The sequence below is a fragment of the Ricinus communis genome, chromosome 5, assembly GCF_019578655.1.
Source record: "Ricinus communis isolate WT05 ecotype wild-type chromosome 5, ASM1957865v1, whole genome shotgun sequence".
In the NCBI taxonomy this organism is placed as follows: Eukaryota; Viridiplantae; Streptophyta; class Magnoliopsida; order Malpighiales; family Euphorbiaceae; genus Ricinus; species Ricinus communis.
The window spans coordinates 24,682,813-24,710,795 of record NC_063260.1 but is presented as its reverse complement, the minus strand read 5'-3'; the positions used below and the strand labels follow the sequence as shown (position 1 = coordinate 24,710,795).

Sequence of the window (27,983 nt, the reverse complement as noted above, 5' to 3'; positions counted from 1 at the left end):
GAGATTGTATTGCAATTTTGTCCACCATATGTTAGAAATTGGTTATTACTTTTCAAACACTGGTCATGATATCTTACACTTAGCAAACAGAAAGCAAAAATCGTAATTCCATAAACTAAAGTCAAACAAGTCCTATCGTCTTGATAGTCACTTGATGGTCCACTTTGTGTATCCATTCTAGCAAACAAGTGATAATCTAAGTGATGGGGCAGTTGGAATTTGTGTGCAGGATGCCCAGCGGATGACTGACTCTGTCACTATAATATTGAGTTGATCAAGCTCCCCGAGTCCAATGGTATGATTCCTTCTGCTGGAAACTCTTGATCCATTCGTCCTCTGCATTTCTCCCACTCCACGCTTTACAAAAAGAGAGGTCTCCGGCAATACAAATGGCTTTCCTAAGGTTGGCTCTCCATCTGCTAACATCTATCGTATTAGTTCTTTTATGGACACACATGTTACAAACACAAGAGATTTATACAATCTTACAAACAAGAGATTTATACCCACCTCCATGAATACTATCCCTTTTTGACTCAGCCTCACAAAAACCAAATAAAGCCTCTCCCTCCTCAACTGCAGGATTTGGACCGAAGAAGGTAAAGCTTAACATGGATGGGATTGGGGAAGGGAGCTCTGTTACACCTGATTCATCACAGATGCTAAAAGAGAAACCTCCAGATTCAGCCTCAACTGGCATTGAAGAAAATGAAGATGTGAAGGTAGGAGATTGCTCCGCTTGACCTTCACCAACTACAGGTGAAGAATAGTTGAAACTATAATCGTGCTCCCTCTTAATTACTGGGATAGAGAAAGACTCTCCACCCATTTCTAGCTGTGCAAAGTCAAGGTTGTCCTGCTTGTAGATTTCTTGTACTGGCTCTCCACAATCCTGCATCCAGGAGTGAGCTGTAAAAAGACAGTAACCCCTATTACTAGAGAAACTTACTGTAGGTTTGATATGCAACGAAGCCAAATGCAAATATTAAGAGAAACCCCCTTTGTAGTCCTATAAATATGTATCTAGTGCACAAACACGCATGCAATGACATACCTAAAACCTGTGCAGCGGTGAGCCTCTTTGAAGAATCCACACAAAGCATTCCAGTTATCAAGTCCTTTGCAGATGCCGATATTTGATCCCAAGGATCACGAGGGAACCGTAGGTCTGCAGCTCTAACTGCATCGAAGATCCTAGATTTAGTCTTCCCCCAAAATGGAGGCATCCCACTAAGAAGAATGTAAAGAATGACACCAGCACTCCATAAATCAGCAGCCTGGTTATATCCTCCAATTAGTACCTCAGGAGCAATATAAAATGGACTTCCAACTGTTCCGTGCAAATTTTGCCCTGCAAGTGCTCAAAAGAAAAACGATTCTAGATAACTTCCTATCTAATACCATCTTCTAATGAAAGAAATGCAGATACAAGCTTTACCTGGTTTGATGTATGTTGCAAGCCCGAAGTCTGCCAATTTGATTGGCGATAAAGAGGATTTGGTAGCTAAGAGAATGTTCTCTGGCTTCAAATCTCTATGGACAATGCCATTGTCATGACAATACTGAACCACTTGCATTAGATGCCTAAAAATAACTTGAGCATCATATTCTGAGAACTTTCCGAGCTTCTCAAGCTGGTGAAAAAGCTCTCCACCTGCACACAGCTCCATCAATAGATGCACATCATTATCCTCCTCATACACCGCCTCGAGATTTACAACATTTGGATGCCCAAATAACCTTGTCATTATTTCAATTTCAAGCTTCACACTGCGCACATCATCGAGGGTGATCAATCTATCTTTAGCAATAGATTTGCAAGCCAAAACATCACCGGTCACCTTATCTCTGCATGCCCTTATGACACCAAATCGGCCCCATCCTAATTGCTCTCCGAGAATATACCGATCTTTCAAATTTGAAATTTCAGTAGCATTCACAATTGTCTGAGTCAGGTTTGACACTTTATAACATTTGCATGATGTTGATGAACTCTGGCCAACGACATGAGCCTCCATATCACAAGGCGCAATCTTACTGATGAGACTTTATTTCCAACTTTAGCAAACCCTGTAACTCGGTAGTTATTGATCACATTTTAGCATTCTGTTTAGCTCAATTTTGAGGCCAAAGTTGAGATCAACCCTGTGAAAGCACATGGACAGAGCTTGAATACGAAATCAACATACCCATGGAGCTTCCCTCATAACATAGTTAATCTCCCGCCATAGAAAAACAGTGGAATAAATTTTTAAAAAGATAATAAAAGTAAATAGTAACCTTCAATTTCCAGAAACAAATAGCTGGAAAACATCAATCACCTAGCAAATAGAATCAAATTTAAATTTCAGTAACCTGCACGAGTCTATGTACAAAGACATACGCACAAAACACATATTCTGGAACTCATAAGATTATATAGAAACTAAGCATAATCTATATTTCAAATTTGGATCTTATATCATAAACTGAAACCAAAGTCAAGAAATCGTCCCAAGAATATAAGGATAAAAGATTGTAACTTTTTAAACTCTAAAAGTTTGATCATCACGAAAAATCTACCATACCCGGAAGATGTGATACAATAAAAAACGGAGAACAAACCATAAAGCCCTTCACTAGAATATTAAAATTTAATGCAGAACTCCAACAAACTGTCATACCTAAGCAACCATAAAAATAGAGAAGTTCACATATTTATCAATATAAACTATCACAAAATGCACCAAAAAGAACACATCTGTAATCATAAACAGAAGAAGTTGAAGGTGCTGACCTGTTCATGGAGACCATAGGAAAGGGGAGAGAAAGGGGTCCGTTAAAGCAAAGTCTATGGAGTCTGAAACCAGTCGTTGGTTCTTTTCGTTTCTGTTTCACACTTTGGCATTTTAGTTCAAAACCCAATCATGACTGGTTACCGGAAGAACCTGTTTCCATCTTTCTGATAATGTTTATGTTCCTTTACCACAGAGAGAATCTTAAGCCTTACTCCATTATACGCGCAAAATAGAAAGTTGCAACTGCACCATCTATATTCTGACACGTGGCACAATAGGTTCTTTTAGTAATAGTTACCCTGAAACCTGCATCTTACTTGATTGCAAATTGCATTTGCAAATCTATCTACAAAATACTGATTTCTTAATAAGGAAATACAAAACTTTTAGTTACATCATTGGGTTCTGTTTTTTCTTTTACTTATTCATCAACTCTTATAAGACATAAAACTTAATAGTACTCGTGATAGGCCAGCTGAGTCCAAGTGAAGAATTCAGTGCTTATTTAGGGTGACTCCCATCATCACATGTGATTAAGTAGGACCAAGAAGAAGCTCATTTGGTCGGATAAATGGATGGGTGGTCATAACTCTTATGCATGATCATAAACCCACTTTGTAGTGTTGGTCTGTCTATTTGATTACTTGTTTATGCCACATGAGTGGCTATGATTACTTCATTTAGGTGTACCTTTCTTTTATGGAAGGGAATATATATATCATAAATAAATAAATCTGTATGCCTTTCTTGTTTAAAAACTCCTTGTTGGCCAAGATACAGAATTTCTGTTGTTAGTATTCATCAGAAGCCAGGCCAAAAGGAAAATATAAATAAATAAGAAAGAACTTATTAGAGGCAAGCAGGATCTTGGCTGTCACCGCTTTGTAATTGGCTGTAATTGTTACTTTTCTATTTCTTGGCTTTCCATTTGATAGCTTAGTTGACTTCTGATGACACTTTATTATGTCCTTGCTGCTGCTCCTTTTATTTTATTTTCTTTTCTGTTGTGTTGAGGGTTTTGGTTTGTCTTTTTTGGCTTTTCATGTTTATTTATTTATTTATTTTGGTAGTTGGTACTTGCAGCTCTTGAGTCTATTTATAAACCCATCTTCAAAATACATTTTCTTTTTCTTTTTCATTATTTAAAGGGAATACATGGTTGTTAATATTAGAGCTTACACTTTCGATTTCAATGGAAGATGATTATTTGTAAACAAATGAGTTGGAGTGCTGTATTTGCTATTGATAATTGTAATTCATGTCTGCAATAATTAACTGAAATTTTAATGGATAATCTCCTAAAATAATGCTACATGTATAATTTCCTTTCTTCAGGGATTATTTTTCGAATTTAATCTCAAATGAAGTTCAATTAAAAAATTAACAATTAAAATTAGATCAAAATTGATTGAGGCTCAACGTAATATTTGATTTATAAAATGAAATATGTAAAGAATATTATTAAAAATGATATCAAATGAATCTAAAATAAATAACTAATAAAATAGGTAACTAATTATATTATTTTAAAATTATTATACAATATAATAACTATTCCACATTTAATTATCCAACTATAAATAGGTTGGTAGATTGTTTTATACTCCATGATTTCATTTTTGCCAAAATGGTTCGCTTCATTTGCCAACGACACGTGTAATAACTCTAGTAAAATATGATTTTAAATAAAAAATTGTGATGATGTAAGAAAAAAAGAATTAAATATTGTGAATGATCCATTGAAAAAGAAATTAAAAAATTTCAGAGAATCTTGCATTGCCAAGTCTCTATCACATTAATTCCACTAATCAGCTCCCGTCTTTACTTCTGCTTGGAAATATATTCATAAAATAAAGACCGGAAATATGGCTAATGACTTCCCATATATGTGAAGAATTGCACCTCAAAAAAGGGTACAAACTAAAACCTACCTCAATGAAAAAGAATTGTTAGTTTTTGCTTATTCATCTTCAGCTCTAATCAAGTCGAGCCGAGCGGAATATTTGTTAGCTTAGGACTGATTCATTAATCGCCTATTTTTTCATCTCTCAAGAGCCTAGACGAACTTGATATATATAAAATAATAAATTATTTATCAAGTTATTAAAACAATAAAATATTTATATGAACTTTTGATACATTTAATAACCTTAATTAAAAATTATGTATCCAATTACATGGGGTAAATTGCCCTCTTACCCGTTGGAGGGGGAAAGGCAATCTATAGAAAGAGATGGAAAATGATAGCCTTTTTTTCCCTCCTTTCTTGGTTTCGGCTTTGCAGTTGGTTTATCAAATTAGCATTTATTCAGCTCCACTTCTACATGGATTTGGTTCATTTCCAATCAATTTTACCATTTTAATGTCAATGCATTGCAAAGCTTCTATAAATTAAAAAGAAAAGTCAAGGGCTAGTTATCAAGTAACTTAGTTTCAAATGTGATCTTGGTTCTAATTCTTAACACTAGAGAAGTATTAATTGGTTTAAAACGTTATATGTTTTTCTTTAAATGTTGGACTTTCATGCTTTCTTATTCTCCTGCTGCTGTTTTTCCCCAAACGTGAAAAGATAGTAAAAAATCATAATTATAAAAAAATCAAAGAATTGAATTCTAAAGTCATAAAATTAAAGGTACTAAACTACTAATTGTGCTTTTACACGTCAGGGGGGAATCGTACTCGTACGTGTTGATGGTTTAAACAAACCAATAATTTCCGTGCTCCTCCACTGCATGCGTGCCACGTAAGTACAATATTGGACCCCACATCCTTTCCCTTTCAGTAACTCCAGTATGCACCATAGTCAGCCCAATCATCATTTCACTTCCTAAAGCGCCAAAAGAATCCAACACAAACGCCATCACTCCTCAGCGGCCGACCAAATCTGCTCGTCCATTACAAATCATCATCATTATGATGTTATTCGATACTAGAGTCTACAGTAGATATGGTATTAGAGGATCCTGTGCGACTGATGGAAACGGTAAACTAGAATATCGTCCCTAAGATATTACTTGATTTATTTTGTAATATTATATTATAATGTTTTTGAAATTTGATTTAATATATATATATATATATATATATATATATTATTTTATCGTTCTGATAAGATTTAAATGAATATTCTATTAGTTAAAGTGTGTCTTTTACACAAAAAATATATATTTTATTTTTTATATTTCAAAATTTATACTTAAAAATATATTATTATTTTGCAACTCCATTATAATGTAATGTGTTAATAGATATTTAAATTTTAAAAATTAAATTAATATCTTTTAATTTTATTATCAATAGCTAGTCATAGTAACATAATAAAACAAAACTGTAGAAAAATTTATTATTATAATAATTTAGAATATGCTGGTAACATAATAGTATGTCGTCCTTTGAAATTCATTTATAAATAATAGCTCAAATCCTTGATAATTTTATTTTCTATTATTTTTATTATTAATTTTGAATTACTCTTACAATTTTTTTTAAAATAATTGTTGGGTCTTATATTTGATATTTTTATTCTGATTATATATGCGATAGGCATTAATTTTGTAGTTTTTAATCTTTATTTTTTTACTTTTCATTATTTTTTATTGGTGTTGGTTTTTTTAGTTGGAATTACATTTATATAATTCACATATCGTACATCATCGGAACGAGGTGGATGGTATTAAAGAAAGAAATAAGAATGAAAATTATATTTAAAAGGATATGTAATGTTAAATTTTTTTATACGTCTTATATTTAATAAGTGTTGATTATTTAATAAATATATTTTTAAGTGTTGAAAATAACTTTTTGCTTTCAGAATGAAAAGTTATTTTTTTTATTATTTTGAAATGATTTTTCTTTTAATTTATTCTTTTTGCTGTTTTAAATATTAAAGATAAAAAAAATTTAAAAAGATATTTTCTACAAATAGATGGAGCCTAAATTTATTCTTTTAGCTGATTACAGGATTGTTTGCGAGAAGTAGAAAACAAGAAAAATGAAAATAAGTTCTACAAAAGCAAAAAGAAAAAGAAGTTTAATTTCATGTAATGTTTAGAGCACATGCCTTAAATCTAAATAGCATATTCCCGAGTACGTGTCGTGCAGTCAGGTGTTTAGTGGGATAATCACGAACGTAAAATCAAAGAGGACCTCACAGCGATCAACGGCTGCGTATAAGACCTGAGCAGTTATGGTTCTGCATTTTCTAACCAATCACCGCGAAGCCACTGCCTCACTAAACCTCTATGTTTATCTCATTTTACCATCTTACCCTTTAACTGTTGTTTCTTAATTGTCCTTCGTTTCTTCCACTAACTACAAAACTACCCTCCTGTCCTAATATTACTTTTTATTTATTTAATTATATTTCACCTACTTTTTATTTTAAATAACATCCCATCATATTTAAACTGAACTATCAGGCTAGATTGACTTCTCTTTTTTTTCTTTCTATAATTTTCAATTGAAACTTATCCGAACATGTTTTATTTGAGTTTGAAATAGATTTAAATAGCTTATTAAATTAGATTACATAAAAATTTCAATATTAATTAAATTTAGTCATTTTTATTAAATAAATTCTTTTATTCAATAAACTTTTTTATTATATTAATATCATGTCGTATATTTTTAGATTTCATATACATAAAGCTAATAAATTGAATATTTAAAAATTGTAGTAAATTTTTATATATTTTTATTTTTTATAAAATAAACAAGAAGTTCTTTTTCTTTTGAAATAAAACAAACTTCCATTGAAATCATTCAAAAGTTGAACACCAAACCAATTCGATAGCTCAAGCCAATACATGGAACTAGCGTAAAAACGAGACTGCTTAGCAAGCAGATGAGCCATTCTGCTTGCTTGTCTCCTAGCAAAACACACTGAAAAATTTCTTTCCTGGTCCGATACCAATAAGCAACTATAAATTAGAGAGCCGAATTAGCCACATCTTCAGTTCTAACCATGACAACATCTACCACTGCCTTACAACTAAGCTCAAATATCACCTTATGATATCCCAAATTCTTAACCCAGGAAAGAGCCTCACGTAATCCCACAGCCTCACCTTCTCTGACCTCAAAGACACCATTCATCACACGAAAAGCACATGTAATAAAATGACCAGAATCATCACCCACTACCATCCCCAACCCCAGGCTTCAACAATTCGATAAGAAGGCTGCATCTATGTTGCACTTAACAAAAGAGAGAGGAGGCTTTTTCCAGCAGACATGGCTATCATTTATTTGACTAAAAACCGCACACAGGAGCAGAATCATCAGACATTTTAACAGTAAGCCAGTCAGATAACGCCTCTGTAGCAGAAAATACCGTTTGATAGGGGTCTAATAGGTGTCAGTCCAAAACTTGTTATTTCTTTATCTCCATAATATCATTTCCAACTCAACATGATTAACATAATGAATAATACGAAAAAATCAATATATATTAAACTTCAAATTCTTTCTTATATTGAATAACTTCTTGTTATATATATATATATATATATATATATAAAACATCCTGCATATATATACACGCCTACATATAATATTATATTCCATTTGAAGCCCTCCAAAATAGTAAAATTACTAGCATCCAAATGCTCAACGAATCTTTCTATTTCACAGCAAATATATTGCTGGCAAATTTTAACATTTCATCATTAACATTTTGGCACCACCTTATTGACATAATCACAATTTTCAACAACAATAACTACTCTAAAAAAACCTACTCTATATATATATATATATAAATGCCTATTATCTAATCTAGAAGCTTCACCAAAAGCAAGCAAGACGATGTCGCTCTGCTTTGTAGACAAGGCTCGTTCCGTACTTGACTTATGAGCTCATGATATATATAATATTTATTTATTTATTTTTGAAATTTAAATTCTTTTGATATGTGTATTTAATTTTTGACACATGAAATTTTTATTTTGACATGTGTACTATTTTTGATACATGAGATTCAAATTTATGAATAAGAATTTTATGATTTTTTCTATTAATTTATTAATTAATAAATTATATTTCTAAATAAACACCAGCTCTAATCCTAAAAGATAAGATATTAATTATAATTTAATATTATATTAACTAATAAATAATTTCTTATTTATCTAGATACTAATTATATACTAAAAATAATATATTAATTATATTTTAATTAAATAATAATTCTAATTCTAAAAATAATAATCCAAATAATATTTTTAATATTATATTCAATAATAAATTAAATTTCTTAATTATATAATAAATTTTTAATTTTAAAAAAGCAACATCAATTATATTTATTTTTTATATTATCCTATTAATAAAATATTAAATTTTAAAAATATTAAAAAATACTTAAATATAGTTAGTTTATTATTATTTTTTATAATATTATAAATTAATATTGAATATTATAAAATTATTTAGATTATATTTATTAACTTAATTTTATAATCAAAATAATAATAATACAATGCCCATTATAATGTATTGTTTTTATTCATAAATAAATATAATATGTAAAAGTTGTTTCTCTATTATAAATGTAAATAAACATAGTTAGAGTGTTAGGAATTTATTTGGTTCAAAGCCAAATATAAAAATAGAAAAAGAAATAAAAATAAAATGGAATAAGGATAAAAGTAATTATCTTTTTAACTTTACATATAAAAAATAATAATCAGATTTCATTTATTATTAATAATATTTAATTACATTTAAATAATAATAATATTTTAATTTATTATTAGTATTATATGTAAAATATATAAAAATAATATAACATAAAATATAAATAAAAATTAATATTATTTATTTAATCATGTTTAATTAGTTGATTTAATTTTTTTGAAAAAATTATTTTTAATAAATTCGGTGTGATTTTAACCAAACACTAATATAGGAATAATTTATTTTCAATTTTTATTTTTATTTTTACATAATTTTTACTAATTAAAAACAAATTTACTTTTATAATTAAGTAAATAATTCTAATATCATTATATCCTTAATATGTGTTTGAGTTTATTTTATTACATATAATAATTTTGATTGATATATTATTATAATTAAATTAATTATTATACACACTAATTTTAAAAAATAACTTGTCAATTGTATTTCTAATATTAATATATAAATAAAATAATATTAATCAATAAATTTAAAAAAACTTCAGTTATTATTTATAATAAAATAAATGATACACTATAGATAGAGAATTAAACATAGAAATCCAAAACCAAGGCCCACAGAAACCTGCAAACAGATACCTCTTTTAGACTATTTTAGTAATTTCAGGTTCCCAACTCGCACACAAACTTTTCACAGAAAGTACCAAAATGTCAAAACCGTAATTAGAAAACCAAAGAACGGCAATTTATAAACACACTCTAATATGACTTTCTTTTTAACTCGTTCAGCTCCAAGTCTCACATTTGAAGCCTTGAACTCGGTGCTATGTCTTGTTCTGTAGTACGCTACTCGGCGGCGTTAAGGGCCCGACATTATTGCTATTTCACCCTTTACTTAGCATCTTTATTACTGTTTTGCCACTATTGTAGTCCGTCTCATAGACCAATATACAATTCCTCAAGTCCTTTCACTCTCTCCTCTGTTTCACTCAAACAAAGACAGCTCCTTTACCAGGGGAAACAAGAGCACATTCTGTTTTCATAATCATTAAGTGAGTTTGTGCGTCTTTTTGTTAATTTTTTCTTCCGGGTTTTAGTGTTTTGACTTAATGTTATTAGATTTTGCATTTTTTATTCTGTTCATGTGGGACTTGGGTTGATGATCATATTCTGTTCTTAAAGTTTTTAGCTTTTTTGCCTTTTTAAATATGGAGTTTCTTTTCCTTGGTTTCCTATGCCGAGATTGATGATTGTGGTGATATCTTGTGTTTGCATGTTAATATGGTTGTGGGGTTGGGGTTTAATGGTCGATGGAATTGAAGGGTTCTGTAATGCGCCTGTGTTTGTTTTGTTAACGAGGGGTTTTTTCGGCTACGAAAAGACTGAACCTTTGCACAATGTGTGCAGAAATCTTTGTCTTTTCGTAAATTTTGATCAATCGTGTTAGTGTTTTTCTTGGTTGGTTTTGGTCTTTTGGTGTTTCTGTTAAATTCAAGGATTTTGGGCTCACAAAATATGGGGAATAGGTGTCAGATTATGTGATTGAGTGATCAGTGAGTGATAATGGCGCTTGCTGGTTAATGGCTTTTGATTGACTTAATTTTCGGTTGGTAGCTTATGTAAATTTTTTAGATTTTATTATTTAGAAGAAAAATTGAGCTAACAACTAGGGGTTCATGTGCTGATCATGCAATAAGTAATCATGAGTGATTGTGAAGATTCTGTTTATCGATATTATTTTATTTTAATTTCATGGGTAGTTGAGCATTTGGAGGGAATATGATTTTCCTTTGGTATGGATGATTAGTTGTCGTATTTATATCTTTTGTGCCAACTGCCATATATTCGAGCTGATAAAGAATGCAGATTATGTGGATATCATTACTTAATGACTGTTACATTAAATCTTCGTTGATAGTAGAGGGTTGTTTGGTGATAAGTTGTAATGGACATGCTCCTTAAAATTCCAAGTATGAGGGATATCACAATTTGTGATTGTGATTCATTCGCACATGTCAATGTTTGAAGTGGAGGCATTATGTGTTGATTAGCTAGAACTAAGTACTCTTTCAGGAGTTCCATTATTCATTCAATCTAAAATGCAATATGTACAAGAAAACAAAAGTATGAGATGTACTTTACATGAATCCCACGTAACGTCTCTAGTATAATGACATCTGTTTGACACGTAGGTTTTATTAAGTTGGACATTTATAATTTCGCAAGTTATTTTATCACATTTGCCTATTGTTAACTGGTTGCCTTTTGGTTTTGTGGTTATTCCACGTACTCATCTCTTAAAGGCTAACAAGCTGGTATTGTCATGGTAAACTACTAGATATATTTTTGTTTTTATTTAATTAGCAGGCACCATGTTTTCATTCCACAGAATATAACAAAGCCTGAAATTGTTTTGTTGGCTAGCGATTGACTCTGAAGGCAATTTTATCAATGAGCTTGACCATAAAGTGGGGAAAGACGTGAAATTAATCTTCTTATATGGAAGCCTGCAAGATAACTTCCAATATGGATACAAATAACTTCCATGTGAATTTCTGAACTGCATATACGCCCATTCATTGACATTTATCTAATTACTTGATTATTATATTACAAAACATGCAAATATTTGTTGCAGGCACATATTTTTCATGATTACAATATCAATTGGAAATTGTTTGCATGCACTTGCCCTCTTTGTTCACAATTTTTATTTGGATGTCTATTAGCGTCCCATTGGCCCCATTGAAATTTCAGATTATTTTTTTAAAGGTTTTTTTTTTTTCTAGATTGCTTTTGATCTCCATCTGATCATTCCATTTTTCCCATCTTTGGGAACTAGAATGAACCATAAGGGTTTAAATTTAGGCATGTGATATTGTCTCCAAGAGATTTTAACAAGCTACGGGGGAGATCTTTGCCCCCCAAGTGGAGCCCAACAATTCGGCTCAACTTAACTCAACTAAGCTTTGGTCCCAAACTAAATCATACTGCAGCAACTCTGTGCATGCCATCTTTGGTGCACCTCTTTTCTGCTTCTGTTATTTAAATCCACTAAGTGGTTTATAGAATTCATCATTTGTATGTTTCCTCCAAGCTATTTCATAATGGCATCATTTGCTTTCTTACTGTCTATCATTTTTATTAGGTTTTCAAGACTGCATACTCGGTATATTCTTGTAGATTCCATCAGTCAAATTGAGGCTTATGGCTTTCCACGTGTCTCTAATTGCTCCTTTATGCATTTTGTCCTTTGGATGCCTTTACAGTAAATATTAATCTATTGTTTTTGGAAATATTTTCTGGCTGGCTAGCCTTTCTTGTTAATTATGATCATATGTTATATGCAGGGTTCTTGATAGTTGTGAATAAATTGAGAAGTTACCGAGTTAAATGGAGGCTGATTTGTTTGAGGAGCGGCAGCAACTGCCATCTGCTTTACTAACTGCCATAACTTTTGGGGTTTCAACTGAGGCAGAAAAAGTAAGTGATATTTATTTATTTTAAATTTGAATTTTTCCTTGTCACTCTGCACGAGGCAAAAAGACGTTAGAAGAATAATAGGTATTTGTTGTTAAGTCTCCTGTACGTTAGATTATGTCTGCTAGTTAGGTTTTTAATTTATCTTGCGGTTGATACTTAACTGGAATTTAGATAACTTGAACATGCTGTAGGAAAGAGATTTTACTGTTGGATTGAACTAAAACCTTAGGGCTTTAACTTTCACTAGCAAAAGCTTCCATCTAAGAATAAAATGTTGTGCTGTATGCGTTTGCTATGCCGGTAGTTTTCTGAATTGGGATTATAGTTAGCGGTCGAGAGCATAGTAATAGCTAATACATGTTTACCGCATTTACCATAGGAAAGCATAATCATTACAGTGAAGATGATTTAGGCTATGATCATCAGAATAACTCTGTGAATTTGACAATAACAAGTCTTGTTAATGATTGCATGATAGAAATGGTTTTGCCTATATGACCTTCCAGACATTGTAATCTTCGCATTAATGGCGATGCAGCAGAAGTGGGGCACAATTGATAGACATTGGTTCTCGACAAATTTACATGCATACTCATTGACATGCAACTCTATTGATTGCTATCAATTTTCTTATAATTCTGAAAGAAATGAGTGATGACCTGCCATGGTGTAATAATTCATTTAAATGGGGAATCAACATCATGAACACAATAACATTGAAAAATTATATCCGCATTTATGTCAACATTAAACTAATCACTTGCTGTTCCCATAAAACTTAACGGCCATAGTTGCTGTTCTTTTATGGTTACTTATTTCATTTAAATTGCTAGACATTTATCAGACCCTTCTGTGTAGAATGCGGCTTTTGAAGTCTTCTGTTGGCTTCTTATTGAAACTAATAGTTTCAAAATTTTGTGATATTAGACAATGTCAACGTAAGGTCATGAAAGACCTATTTAATTTTGAGATCTAAGTAATATTATTAGCTTAAAAAGCTCTTTTCTTTTCAAATGATTTTCTTATGTTGTGATACTGTACAGGAAAAGCTTTCAGTTCTAACTATTGATACAGTTAGTGAGGTCACTGATTCAAAGTTGGGACTTCCAAATCCAACTAATCAATGCTCTACTTGCGGATCCAAAGATTTAAAATCCTGTGAAGGTAAATGGACAATTTATGTGACATTGTGCTGGCTGTTGATCTTCTATTCTTTGAAACTGTGCTGATATGCTATTATCAATTTTAGGTCACTTTGGGGTTATTAAATTTCCATTCACAATACTGCATCCTTATTATCTGTCTGAAGTTGTACGGATTTTGAATCAAGTTTGCCCAAAATGTAAATCTATCCGGAAAGAGTCCAAGGTCAGGTGCCTTAATCACTTAAATCCAAAATTACCAGTCCTTTTAATATTATTGTGTTATTGACAAAGTTTTACATTTTCTTTTCATTTTATGCTTTGGGTCATTTTTACAGTTCTTAGAATTGACAGAACATGTGCATTATTAAATTTCCATACACATTACTGCTCCTTTTGGAAGATCAGTAAATTTTCTCTATTTAATTGAATGGCAGAACATGAGCATCATATGGGAAAGTTTTACTTTTATCTCAAACTGGGGTCACATTTGTTCAAGTGTTTCTTTAGATTGTCTTGAAATTACCAGATTAGCATTAATGTTAACATGAGTCCCATTTTCGGTAAGACTTGAATTATATCTGGATTTTGACATTGTTACAAGCTACAGTTAAGTAGGTTTCACTCTTTGTTATCCTTTTCCACTTAGATTATATCAGCACTGTGTTTATATTTTTTGGTCCTGAAGAAAAGGATAACATTGGTGCTTAATTGGAAGATATTTGATTGGAAATTATTCATATGCCATAATGGTGCCTTGCCAGGACAGACCACTAAGGGTAACAAAAAATGAAGATGTTATTCAGATAAAACAAATTCAAATCCTTGAATGGCCTAGTTATCTACAGCATGACTGTTATTATTTAGGACAGTTGACCCAAAAAGGGAAGTCTTTTTCTATAGTTCCCATATGAAAATTAATGGAAACTATTCTTTTTCCATTAATTGTGTTGGTCGAATCATTCACCATCATTTGCTTTACAGACTTGGAAAACATTGAGTTTGCCATTTGGATTGTTCTCTTTTCATTCATTGTTTAGGTTACTCTGAGCAGGAAACATCTTATGATTTTATGATTGAATACATTCTGTAGATATTTACGTCCTTGGCTATAAAATGTTAATAGTTCCCTTTTTCTCCGTGATGTGGTCTTGTTGGTGACATTCTCCTTTTTCTATCTTATCCATGTATTAGAAGAAAACTAATTCAAAATCTAAAGCAAATGTGGCTGAGGGTTGCAAATATTGTGTCGTAAGTCTGTCCAGCTCTTCTACTGTATCATTTTATTATTTTGAGCCTACATAATTCAGAATAATCATTTATGCTAAAAACAGGGAAATTCCATAGGTTGGTATCCAGCAATGAAGTTCTCTGTTTCTTCTGAAGAAATCTTCAGAAAAAATGTAATAATTGCGAAATTCAGTGAAAGGCCAACAAACAAGTCCCAAAAGAGAGGATTCAAGAAGAAGTTGGCTGCTGACTATTGGGATATTATTCCAAAAGATGAACAACAAGAAGAAAATATCACAAGGCCAAACCAAAGAGTACTATCGCATGCACAGGTAGCATAGAATGGCTTTATCATACTTGCTTGATTCAGCATAATCTTTCAGCAAAATTTCTTTAACAACGATGCGGTGCTTCTTTAATGTTGAATGAGAGATTGCAGTGCACTTCAGTAATGTTTTAAAATGATATAACAATCTAGGGCTCTCACTGATATCCCTACTATATCTTGCAAGCTATGTTCTATGTTGAACTTGAATAAAGAGCATTCCTGAATATACTACTATTTGCAGCCTTCCCCCTTCTTTTTCAGTAGGAAGGCTGTTTCCAGTTTCCACGACTTCGACGCCTTATCTTCTGGGCAAAAAGGAGCAAGCTTACCTTTGTGTTAAGGCTTAATTACCAGTACTTAACATTTCTGGAAGAAAGTATAATCACATTAGTATTAAATGGTCTATCTTTAAAGATAAACAAGTTTTTGTGTATCTGTTACGAGTCAAATTTATAAACTCTGTTTCTGTTTAGGTCTATAGAATTGAGGTCAATTTCAGTCTCACTCTTTTGTGGTCTCTTCTTAAAATTTGCTGCTCTATCTGCTCATGCTATTCTGAAATGTTAATCTTGTTGTCTGTGCATGGTGGCCACTATTCTGTTTTCAGGTTATCCATTTGTTGGAGAATATTGATCCAAATTTCATAAGAAAGTTTGTATTGAAGAGAGATTCAATTTTCCTTAACTGTTTCTCAGTAACACCCAATTGTCATCGTGTGACAGAAGTTACACATGCATTTTCCAATGGCCAGCGATTGGTCTTTGTAAGTATTATTTCTTGCAGTGCTTTTATTGTCTTGGTTTATTGATTAGGTAGCATGACTGATACTACTTAGTGCTACTGTTGCTTGAATATGATCAATGGTTGTAGGATGACCGGACTAGGGCTTACAAAAAAATGGTTGATTTTAGAGGGATAGCAAAAGAGTTGAGTTTTCGCGTCCTGGACTGCCTAAAAACTTCCAAGGTAAGTTGAAAATTCTTTTGTTCCCTCAGATTATGTCACAGCAAAAGAAATTTTAACAGTTTCAAACTTATATTTGTATTATTACTCTTCTATTTTGCAGATAAACCCGGATAAGTCAGTAAATAACGATGATTACATGGCTCTTCAAAGGAAGATGAATGATTCTTCCTCCAGTTCATCTGGTTTGAGGTGGATTAAAGATGTTGTTCTTGGTAAACGGAATGATAATTCATTCCGTATGGTGGTTGTTGGTGATCCTAATATTAAGTTCAGTGAAATTGGTATTCCTTGTCCCATCGCAGAGAGATTGCAAATTTCAGAACATCTGACAACTTGGAATTGGGATAAGTTGAACACTTGTTGTGAAGTACGCCTTCTTGAGAAGGGTGATATGCATGTTCGAAGGGAAGGTAAACTGGTTCGTGTCCGTCGTACTAAGGAACTCCGTATAGGCGACATCATTTACAGGCCTCTTAATGATGGGGATACTGTTTTGATTAATAGGCCTCCATCCATACACCAACACTCTCTCATTGCTCTCTCTGTGAAGGTCCTTCCAGCAACATCAGTTCTTGCAATCAATCCACTCATTTGTGCCCCATTTCGTGGAGATTTTGATGGTGATTGCCTACATGGATATGTTCCACAATCAGTTGACACCAGAGTCGAGCTCCGCGAGCTTGTTGCTTTAGATAAGCAGCTAATAAATGTGCAGAATGGCAGGAACCTCCTTTCTTTTAGTCAAGATAGTTTAGTTGCTGCACACTTGGTCATGGAGGATGGAGTTCTATTAAGCCTCCAGCAAATGCAGCAGCTGCAAATGTTTTGTCCTCATCAGTTGTTTTCTCCAGCTGTTAGGAAAGCTCCCTCCCTTAATGGCTGTGCTTGGACTGGAAAGCAATTGATCAGCATGCTCCTACCCAGAGGTTTTGATCATGAGTGTCCTTCAAGTGATGTTTACATTCGTGATGGTGAGCTTATATCTTCTGAAGGATCTTTCTGGCTACGTGACACTGATGGTAACCTTTTCCAAAGCCTCATCAAACAATGCCAGGATCAAGTCCTTGACTTTTTGTATATTGCTCAGGAAGTTCTTTGTGAGTGGTTGTCAATGAGGGGTTTGAGTGTTTCACTTTCTGACTTGTACCTCTGCCCTGACTCAGACTCACGAGAAAACATGATGGATGAGGTTTTATTTGGATTGCAAGATGCAAAAGGCACCTGTAACATGAAACAGTTCATGGTGGACTCTTGTCGGGATTTCCTTGCCAGTATTGATGAAGATGAACAGTATTCCGTAAACTTTGATGTGGAGCACTTGTGTCATGAGAAACAGAGATCTGCTGCACTCAGTCAAGCTTCTGTTGATGCCTTCAAGCATGTGTTTCGCGATATTCAAACTTTAGGTTATAAATATGCAAGTAAGGATAATGCACTGATGGCCATGTTTAAGTCTGGAAGCAAAGGTAATCTGCTGAAAGTGGTCCAACATAGCATGTGCCTAGGTTTGCAACATTCACTTGTTCCATTATCTTTTAGAATGCCTCTCCAACTCTCTTGTGATGCTTGGAATAAGCAAAAGGCTGAAAATGCAGTGGAATGTGCCAGGAGTTATATACCATCTGCTGTGGTTGAAGGTTGTTTTTTAACAGGCCTGAATCCCCTTGAGTGTTTTGTTCATTCAGTAACAAGTCGAGAAAGCTCTTTCAGTGATAATGCTGATCTTCCTGGAACTTTAACTCGAAGACTTATGTTCTTCATGCGCGATGTGCATGCTGCATATGATGGATCTGTGAGAAGTGCATATGGGAATCAGCTTATTCAATTCTCTTATAATATTGATGAGGGCAGGTCTGCGGAAACCTACGGCACTGCCAAGATTGTTGATAATTATGATGGGATGGCCGGCAAACCTGTGGGTTCATTGGCCGCTTGTTCCATCTCTGAAGCTGCATACAGTGCTTTGGATCAACCAATCAGTCTACTTGAAAAATCACCTTTGCTAAACCTAAAGGTGCTTTCTCTCCCCACATTTTGTATGAAAATTTATTTTATCAATGCTTCATTACCATTTTCTGGAAAACTTTGTCAATAGTACTTCATCTCTCTCCACAAACAGACACTCATCCAGTGTCAGTTGCCTTTCTATTTCTATAACTTAAGGGAATCTAAATTTATCATTGAAGAAGAAATGCTTTTCTTTAGTTATATCTTTTATCTAGGTGGTGGCACAAACTTGGAAAGTGATATGTTAGTAATCTGATGATAAATATGCTGTTTAAGGATAGTGAACTTGCTATGATATAATTAAAATCATGGAGGAAGTTCTGTTGTTCTTTAATCTGTAGCTGTGCGTGACCTGTCTTTAAAACTTCTCTGATTTTTCTTTATACGATGTCTAACTGGTTTCCCTACAATTTACAGCTGAATTTTGAATGATTTTGTATGATGAGTTAATTAAATGGCTTTACCATCCTTGGTCTCATGAACAAATTTTCGTGATTTAATTGAATTGCACAGAATGTACTGGAATGCGGGCTGAAAAAGAGTAATGCCCACAAATCAATGTCGCTATTTTTATCTGAAAAACTTGGAAGACGGAGACATGGATTTGAGTATGGAGCCTTAAAAGTTCAGGATCATCTGGAGAGACTTCTGTTTTCGGATATTGTTTCTGTTTCAAGGATAATGTCAGATTCTTTTCTTGTGTTTCACTTGTTTCTCGTTCACGGCTTTTCAACATTAGATGTATCATAACGTTTATTGCAATTAAATAATTGATGTGTTGTATGGTTGTTAGTTTCTCTTCTCAGAGTGAGAGCAAGACGTGTTTCAGCCCTTGGGTTTGCCATTTTCATGTATATAAGGTAATAGAATTGGAATATTGAATTCTTTTAAACCAGTGAAAGATCCAGTATGACATTGTGTAAAGTTGTCTCTTTCTAGGAAATTATGAAGAAGAGAAATCTAAATGTGGATTCTATAATCAATATCCTTAACGGTCGGTGTAAATCAAATACCAATCTGCCTAATGTGCAAATATCATGCAAGTAAGTTGCTCCTCTTGCTTTACCAAAACATATGCATGCTTGCAGATGGTGTTACTGTTGCTGTTGTTTTTGAAACCTGCTTTTCTGGTGCAGTATATGAATTTAGTAACCATCGTAAGAAAATTTTGACTAGTAAGCTTGTCAGTATTCTGGGTATATTTAATTTCTGTAACTGAAAATGATTTATTCTAATCTCTCAACTGTTTCACACTGCACTGTTGTATGTGAATTATTAAATTAAGATTAGTATGCATGTGGAAAATTCTTCAATATGTTTTGACCTATAAAATCTTTAGATAGGTCTATTTTGGGTGGTATGATGTGCTCGACACTTCATTCAGTAAAGCATTCCCTTTTTGGTTCCTTAACCTGTCTACAAACTTTATTAAATGCTATACAAATATTATATTGCACTTTTGCACCATAGATTATCTGAAATACATTTGCAAGCAGCTGGCACCTCTTTATGAGCCTATGGTTTGGCAGCTTAAACAAATTATAACCTAAATTGGAATTTGTCTTTGAATTGATTTTACTCACTTGAAAGAATAATCTCATTGCTGTATTGGAAATCTCTAAGCCTTACTTTTATAGACTTGAATTAGTTGTTTAAGTGTGGTATGACTTGGATAATTTGTCCGAGTGTTGTTTTCATATCAGAAACTAACTTATAAATTAAAATCACAAGAAGTGAATGTTTACTGCTGCATAACACATGGCTGTTCTGTCAATGCATAAGATTCCGAAATAAAGCATTAATATCGTAAGTGAATCGTGATGAAGGTTAAATGGATTTGGTGATACTAATTCCTGTATGAACAATTTAATTTTATGATGTCTTTTCTTAGGTCATGACTGAAATTTCCTTCACACAGATTGATTGATGATTTGGAATTTTCTCATCTATTGCTTGTGATATTTTTTAGGCATGTGTGAGACACCATAGGCTATATAAAAACTCATGACATCGTTGCATGGAGCTTTATCACTATTCTTGACTTTGGTTTAAATTTCAGGAGCTGTTCTATAGCTGACAATCACAGAGAAAAGGAAGAGACATTATGTATAACTGTCACTATAGTTGAAAGGTCTAAGAATTCATCAACCCGATTGGCGACGATTCAAGACCTCATGATTCCCTTCCTTCTTGAAACAGTTTTAAAAGGTCCATAGAAACTATCTTTCTCATGTAGTCTTATTTTTTTGTTGTATGGTTTTGTAGTCCTTATGTCCATTTTGCCAATTTTATCTCCTACTTTAGGATGTTGCAACGATTTTTGGCTATTTATTGACCCCATCCATTGGCATGTACAGATCCATGTTGCTTGCCTATTTGTCAGTTATCTGTACTTTTTAGCATTCCATGCCAAATAGAAAGAAAATAATAAATTACCACTTGCAACTATCAAATCAAAACCTGCTAGTTGAGATTGATCAAGACCGCAGAAGCCATTTAACCGGAAACCTCAATAGCATCACATCAAATTTCTTCTGCTTTTCGACATTACACACACACACACACACACACACATATATATGAATTGGCCTACTTACATAAAGAACTGTTGTCCTTATGGCCGTTTTAACCCACCTTTCTGCCAATTTTATCCTCTACTTTGGGATGTTGCTGATGATTTTGGCTAATGATTGACCTCATCCATTCATGTATAGGTCTGTATTGTAGGCCATAATGTCAATTATCCACACTTTAGCATTCCATGCCAGAAATAAAAGAAAATGACAAATTATCACTTTCATTTATCAAATCAAAACTGCTAGTTGAGATTGATCAAGACCTCAAAGGCCATTTAACCAGAAACCTCAATAGCCTTGCATCAAAACTCTTCTCTTCTTCCCCTTTACAGAAACCTCATAATGATCACTCAATTATCAGTGCTAACCTTCACAACTTGGAGCTTAGCATTCTCTGGCAGATTTATTGCCAGTAGGATGTGATTGTATGTCCAAGTATCATTGATTTGAGAAGATATTTATCGAATTTGAGAAAAGATAAAATTAAAAGAAATAAATGAACAGAATCAAGGAAGAGAATACTTTGATTTTCTGAAAACGTACCTTGATGTAGCAATCAACCAGAGAAATTGATCGCGAAAGCCAGATTGAGATGAAACTTTGATAGCATCAATTCGCTTTGTTCCTTGTCAATTTCATTTTTCATTTGGTTTCTGGTAGTCTCATATTAAGCTCTTCCTACTAGTTGCTTTAACTGTTTTCTATAAAGCCCTTGGACTATGTTTTTCTCCTTCATTTAGATGTAAGTAGATAAATTTAGCTATTTTAAGTAAAACATGTGTGAAAGAAAAGTGCATGTTATGTAGGGGAGGCATGCTTACAAATCCCAAATTCTTATCATTCATTCATAAAACATTTTCTCCCTCATTTGACACATGCCCAGATGGTCAATCAACATGAGAAGGAAGCTGATAATTGTACCCCAAAGTTTGGGATGTTATTGGTAAAGTGACATGATAAGGTGAAATTAACAAAGGTTAAAGTTTTTCCTTTTTGTTGGTATCATGAGGCCCTTTTTTCCTCTTGGCTAATAAGTAGGTTAGGGATTTGCCTGATCATATGGACAAGTATTTCACTTTATTTTACTCAATATCTGATTTGATGATCAGGATTAATGGAGATAAATAAGGTGGATATTTTATGGAAAGATTGGCCAAGGATATCAAAAACACATAACCAACCTTATGGTGAGCTCTATTTGCGAGTTTCTATGTCAGCAGACTCTGAGAAAACAAGACTCTGGAACTTACTGATGGATTACTGTCTCCCAATAATGGATATGATTGATTGGACGTGTAGTCGTCCAGACAATGTTCGAGATTTCTCTCTGGCCTATGGCATAGATGCAGGATGGAAATTTTTTCTCCAGGTATGCCGCTTAATTGTAACTCTTTTACATTCTTGTTTCATTTGATTTTTCATGTCAATTGTTGCATAGATTTCTTTCTAACGCACATTTTCTAATACAGAGATTGGAATCTGCAATATCTGATGTTGGCAAGAGTGTGCTTCCTGAACATATGCTTCTTGTTGCAAATTGCTTATCAGTCACAGGCGAGTTTGTTGGCTTAAATGCGAAAGGCTGGAAACGGCAGAGAGAAGATGCATCAGTCTCGTCGCCATTTGTCCAAGCATGCTTTTCCGTTAGTTCTCAACTTCTCATTATATTTTCTTCTTCTATCTGCATATTTTATGATTTATTTGTCAAGTATAATACGTGATTATATTTTAAAATATGGTCTTGTTGCAGAGTCCTGGTAATTGCTTTATCAAAGCTGCTAAGGCTGGAGTTAAAGATGATCTTCAAGGAAGCTTGGATGCTTTGGCATGGGGAAAGGTTCCCTCTGTTGGGACTGGACAGTTTGATATTGTATATTCTGGCAAGGTAAAACTTCTATTGTTCTTACTAGTAAAGAGGGTTAAACTTAAAACACCTCCAAGTTTTGTAGTCTTGACAGTGTTTCTGGAAACTCCTCTAATAAATCTCCTTGTTTGGTTTCAAAAGAGGAAGAAGTTCAAAGCATCAACTATTACTTGAATGGTTTCTGTTCCATTAGGCACATGTATTTGGCTTTTACTTGGAATTAATTGCAGACCGTTATATTCATGAAGTCCTCTATCCAACTTAACTCTCAGAGCCTATGTTTTCTTTTTGTCATGACTGGATTTTGTTTTCTTTGAATGGTATAATCATTTTTGTTCCCTTGTTTCATTTTCACCTATCAGGGTCATGAGGTTTTGAAGCCTGTAGACGTCTATGACCTTCTGGGTTGCCAAATGAGTACTGATGAGCAGAATGCTGAGTTTGAAGTACCTTTCCTTCAGAACTATAAATCTGACAAATGTGGAGGCCAGTTTTTGTGTAAATCTGGTGATCGTGTCCCTAATAAAATCTTAAATACTTTAAGAACAAGATTTTCTTACGATGATATTAATAGACTCTCCCAAGCACTGAGCAAAATTTTGAACAAGTAAGTTATTCCTTGAATGAACTTTTCCCTACCTCTATTGTGCTCAAGGTATTTTATGTTGAACTTTTGATAGTTCTATAGCTTGCATGTCATCATGGACAACTGTCATGGATATATTGTGGAGGTATTGTTTAGTCGCTTCTCAAACACACACTTAGATTACACCAGCAAACCACTTTCCAATGTTGCTTCCTCAAACACACACCATCACATAACAAGTCTGTCAGCATGTGGATTTTGCATAGTATATTCATGCTCTCATAACTTGTGCAACAATATAATTAATACATTGCTTACCGAAATTGATGTATTATATTTGTGGTTTGCTAGAAAAGCATTGCTTACTCATTTCCATTGTAGCCCTTGGTTCTACTGCTTTGAGCGTGTTGAACTTTTATTTATATCATTTATTTGTGAAAGAGCAGTTAGTGGATGACCCTTTAAATGTTTAACTTGCTCCGAGTGAAGGTACTCTGTTGATCAACAATTAAATGAGGCTGACAAGTGTACTTTGACCATGGCTCTATATTTTCATCCCCGAAAAGAGGAGAAAATTGGATCTGGATTCAAAGACATCAAGGTATGTGAACAGAATAATTTTAAGAACAAAAAAAGGTTTCCTGCAAATCTTATGTTCAGAACGGGTTTTGAATCATATATCTCTCCCAACAGTGCTTTTAGCATAATTTAATTAATTTAAACTGTTCTGATTGCTTCATTTTATGGTATAATATGATTTCAGTCGATTGAACTTGTATTAAGATGATAAACGCCATATAATATATTACATTTAATTTTTACTAGAATCTTATTTCAATAGTTTAGTTCTTTTTACTTGCAAAATGTGTCAGTATCTGGAGTGGGATTAGTTGTGAAATTCCATCATGCTTTTATTTATACCATTTGTTTACTCAAAAGGAGATCCTTTTGCTTGGAATCACAGTGGAAATTTTTGTATTATTTAGTTTCAGCCATCCTTTTAACATTTATTTTATCATCCACCTTTTGATGAAAATATCACGTCATTCAAAACCACACATGGTTCTTCCATCAAGTAGTACATACTACTCAACTCAACTAGGCGTTAAAACCAAGTTAATTGTGCTTGGCTATGTGGTTTCTTCTTTTCCACTCCAAGCAATTTTGGGCTATGTGCTCAGAAAGATATAGAGCCACTATATCATCTTTCACCACTTTTCTCCATGTTAGTTTAGGTCCCTTCTTCCTTCCATCTAACCTAATGTGGTTGACCTTTCTAACCGGTGCATCAATAGGTTTGTGACTCCCATAGCAAAACCATCTGAGTCTTACATTCTGTTAACTTGTCACTAATAGAAACTAATAAACCTTTTCTATACACTCACTGTGGAGTTTTTGTCTATTCTCGTATGTTTGCACATGCATCTTTAACATTCTCATCTCAGCAACACTGATCTTGGAGGGATGTTGCACCTTCATCACCCAAAATTCACAGCCATGCATCATAGCAGGCTGTACCAGTGTGGTAAAAATTTGTTTTTTTCCATCTATTAGTACTTAATACTTACAAAATACTCTGTTCATGTGATTAACAAATTATAAAAGTCATTATTAGTACTTAATGGTTACAAAATACTCTATTCATGTGATTAGCAAAATATTAAAATCCGTGAGAATGCTAAGTGAAGCTTAAGTAGCAATTGATGCAAGTAACTTGAGTAGTCGATATTCCTAAAACCAGTCAAATAGTTGGGGTTATTATTATTAGTATTATTTTGAACACAGTTGAGGTTTATTTTTATTATTACTATTATTATTTATATATAAAGTAAATTGATATATGTGTGTTACAGGTTGTAAAGCATCCAGAATATCAAGATTCACGCTGTTTTTCACTAGTGAGATCAGATGGGACAATTGAGGACTTCTCATATCGCAAGTGTGTCTATGGTGCTCTTGAGATCATTGCTCCCCACAAAGCCAGAAGGTATCATGAAAAATATTTACAAAGCCGTACACCATAATTGTGTATGATCAGAAGATCAGACAGTAAGGTGCCTGCCATTAGGAATGGACAATAACATGTAAGATTGCCGTAATGGTCATATTGACTTCCCGGTGGATGGACAACACAGTTGCCTTAACAGATGAACTACTAACATCAGCGGCAGCGCATCAACTGAATATAGTTTTGAAGCTTTTATACCGTTCAGAAAGCTGTACATTTTCTATACAAGTAGATCATGCATGAGAGGAAAGCTAGATAAACAGTAAGCCATCTTTTTGTTGTCAAATAACTGTTTTTTGACTGTAGCTCTTTCTTTCTCTTAAAGTTAGGGTAGTTCACTTCCCAAGCTTCTTTTTGCTCCTTTCACTATAACTTTCTTTGCCTATCATTGTTAAACGGCAAAGAAGATGTAGTGAAAGCAGCAAAGAGAAGCTTGTGTGAAGCCATTCATTTTCTTTCATAATGTATTCATAAATATAATTGCAATTTCTCAAAAAAAAAAAGAAAAAAAAAAGGTGATCATGCCTTTTTCTTTCTTTGTTTCTCATCCTTGGACTTGTGCCAATATCTTGACCTACCCATTGCCGATAACAGCGCCTTCGTCATTTGACCCCAACATTTTGAAACTATAGGAATATTGTCATAGTTTGGTTGCATAAAAACAACCGGGTATCACAGCCAAATAGAGTTTTTCCAGAACTCGGATGTAGTTGCAATAATAGGAAGGATAACATACAAACTTTTTGTTGGTCAAAGTGAAGTGAAGGAATTGCCATGGGAGGTTGTCCATGCTTGTGGACTTGGAAAGCATTCAAATAGAGTCATTAGTATGTTATGTTATGTTCAAGGATCATGGTAAATTTTATATCAATATGTATAAACTTCTCTCTTCGGTAGTAAAGTTGATCTTGCATTATGCAATGGACTCGGGCGTCGCTTGGCACTTGTAACTGCCAACAGGGCATGAAAGTGTTATTTCTGCATCTCATAATAATATTATATTGTCGTGGGAGGCTTATTTCTGAAGCACTAATGGCTGGCTCAAAGCGTTTGACATTTCATTGTCTTGGATGCTTAAATGAGCTTCACCTTTTTGGTCCATCTGCCACAATGCCATAGCTTTCTTTCTACCCTTCTTTCTTGAATTGCTGTTTCATTTTTATTCTCCACCATATTCTTTTTTGCAAAAAAAGAAAAAAAGAAAATACAATATCCGTTAATCCCATTTTATACTTTTTTGTCAATTTTACAAAAATAGACTGAATCTGAATATAAAAATCACTTACTTTAAAGCAATAAGATACTGGGAGAAATCAAAATGCACGATTTTCATGCTCAAGCAACATGAAAATACAATAAATAGAATCCATTTGTTGGGTTAGAATGAGATGTTTAAATTTTTTTTTTTTTAAAAAAACGTACTGTTCGTTTTGTTAAGTTCTTGGTGTATTTAAACTGTGAAAAGATGGCTTAAATTTATAGGTAGAAACTTCATAAATTGTAATTAGATTTTGAATTTTATACTTTTTAATAAATTTAAAATAAATACTTATGCTTTCAATTTATTTTTTAGAATATTTTTTGACAACAAATTTTAAAATTTTAGAATGAGAAAAATGATATAGTCAATCAATTCTACTTACTGATGTAGAATAGTATGTTAAAATATAAAATATATGAAGAATGCACATATACGACACTTTTAATCGTTATATTATTAAGTTTTGGACGAACTATTTTTACTGATTCATAATTATTATTTTTTAGTAAGCACACTTAATTTTTCACGCCATTTTTCTAATCGTGAAATTCTAAAAGTTGTAATCGAAAAATATTTTAAAATAATTTAAAAAGAATAAATATTTATTTTAAAATGATTAAATAATATTATTAAAAAATATAAAATTTATAATTATGATTAAACTATAACATATAACAAATGGAGTTTGTGGGCCTGAAATACATTCACTGATGCTGAGATTTGTTACATTATTGAAGGGCCCGCATTTGCCACTACTGGTCTGGGATTGGACTTCCATGTCGCCATTCACATTGCCATCTCTTTCTTCCTTTAATTATTTTAGAAAATAGCAAATATGAAGATTTCAAGATTTTTTAATCGAGATTCCTTTCAAGTCTTAGGACAAGAGTCCATCGTTTTATGGGAAGCAGTAAATGATCCTAAATTTGCCTTAATTAATAAAAATCCCTTTTATTCGTCAATTAAAAGTAACCAACTATGTCATGTTGATTACGTTAAATTTCGCCTTTTCTTTTCTTTTTTTTACATCAGCACTGTATTTTCCTTGATTAGTTGTTAAAAGTGGGTTAAATGCTTAATAATTGTTGTTAAAAAATCTTAAACCATGTTCCTAACG

General features: G+C 33.0%; 2 protein-coding genes across 7 annotated transcripts; one reads left to right on the top strand and one right to left on the bottom strand.

Moving 5' to 3' along the window:
- Nucleotides 1-29: 29 nt before the first annotated feature.
- LOC8265399 (calcium-dependent protein kinase 26) lies at nt 30-2,937 on the bottom strand. 2 transcript variants are annotated; one of them, XM_015715629.3, is made up of 6 exons: nt 2,777-2,937; nt 2,281-2,321; nt 1,439-2,145; nt 1,055-1,351; nt 511-909; nt 30-416 (listed from the first exon to the last, which is right to left on the bottom strand). In XM_015715629.3, the coding sequence occupies exons 3-6, from the start codon at nt 2,016-2,018 to the stop codon at nt 178-180; spliced, it is 1,515 nt and encodes a 504-aa protein (XP_015571115.1). In that variant the 5' UTR covers nt 2,019-2,145; nt 2,281-2,321; nt 2,777-2,937; the 3' UTR covers nt 30-177. The 2 variants fall into 2 exon arrangements, with proteins under 2 accessions (XP_015571115.1, XP_015571120.1); XM_015715634.3 differs by lacking the exon at nt 2,281-2,321.
- A 7,289-nt stretch (nt 2,938-10,226) lies between these two features.
- On the top strand, nt 10,227-26,085 carry LOC8265397 (DNA-directed RNA polymerase IV subunit 1). Of its 5 annotated transcripts, none has more exons than XM_048374205.1 (20): nt 10,227-10,467; nt 11,840-11,962; nt 12,766-12,898; nt 13,942-14,062; nt 14,148-14,266; nt 15,235-15,291; nt 15,375-15,602; nt 16,206-16,361; nt 16,469-16,564; nt 16,665-18,578; nt 19,085-19,254; nt 19,365-19,431; nt 19,511-19,614; nt 20,631-20,779; nt 22,257-22,516; nt 22,617-22,790; nt 22,898-23,032; nt 23,374-23,618; nt 24,087-24,198; nt 25,451-26,085. In XM_048374205.1, the coding sequence occupies exons 3-20, from the start codon at nt 12,809-12,811 to the stop codon at nt 25,619-25,621; spliced, it is 4,368 nt and encodes a 1,455-aa protein (XP_048230162.1). In that variant the 5' UTR covers nt 10,227-10,467; nt 11,840-11,962; nt 12,766-12,808; the 3' UTR covers nt 25,622-26,085. The 5 variants fall into 5 exon arrangements, with proteins under 5 accessions (XP_048230162.1, XP_048230159.1, XP_048230161.1 ...); XM_048374204.1 differs by lacking the exon at nt 10,227-10,467 and adding an exon at nt 10,494-11,741; XM_048374202.1 differs by lacking the exon at nt 11,840-11,962.
- Nucleotides 26,086-27,983: the final 1,898 nt, after the last annotated feature.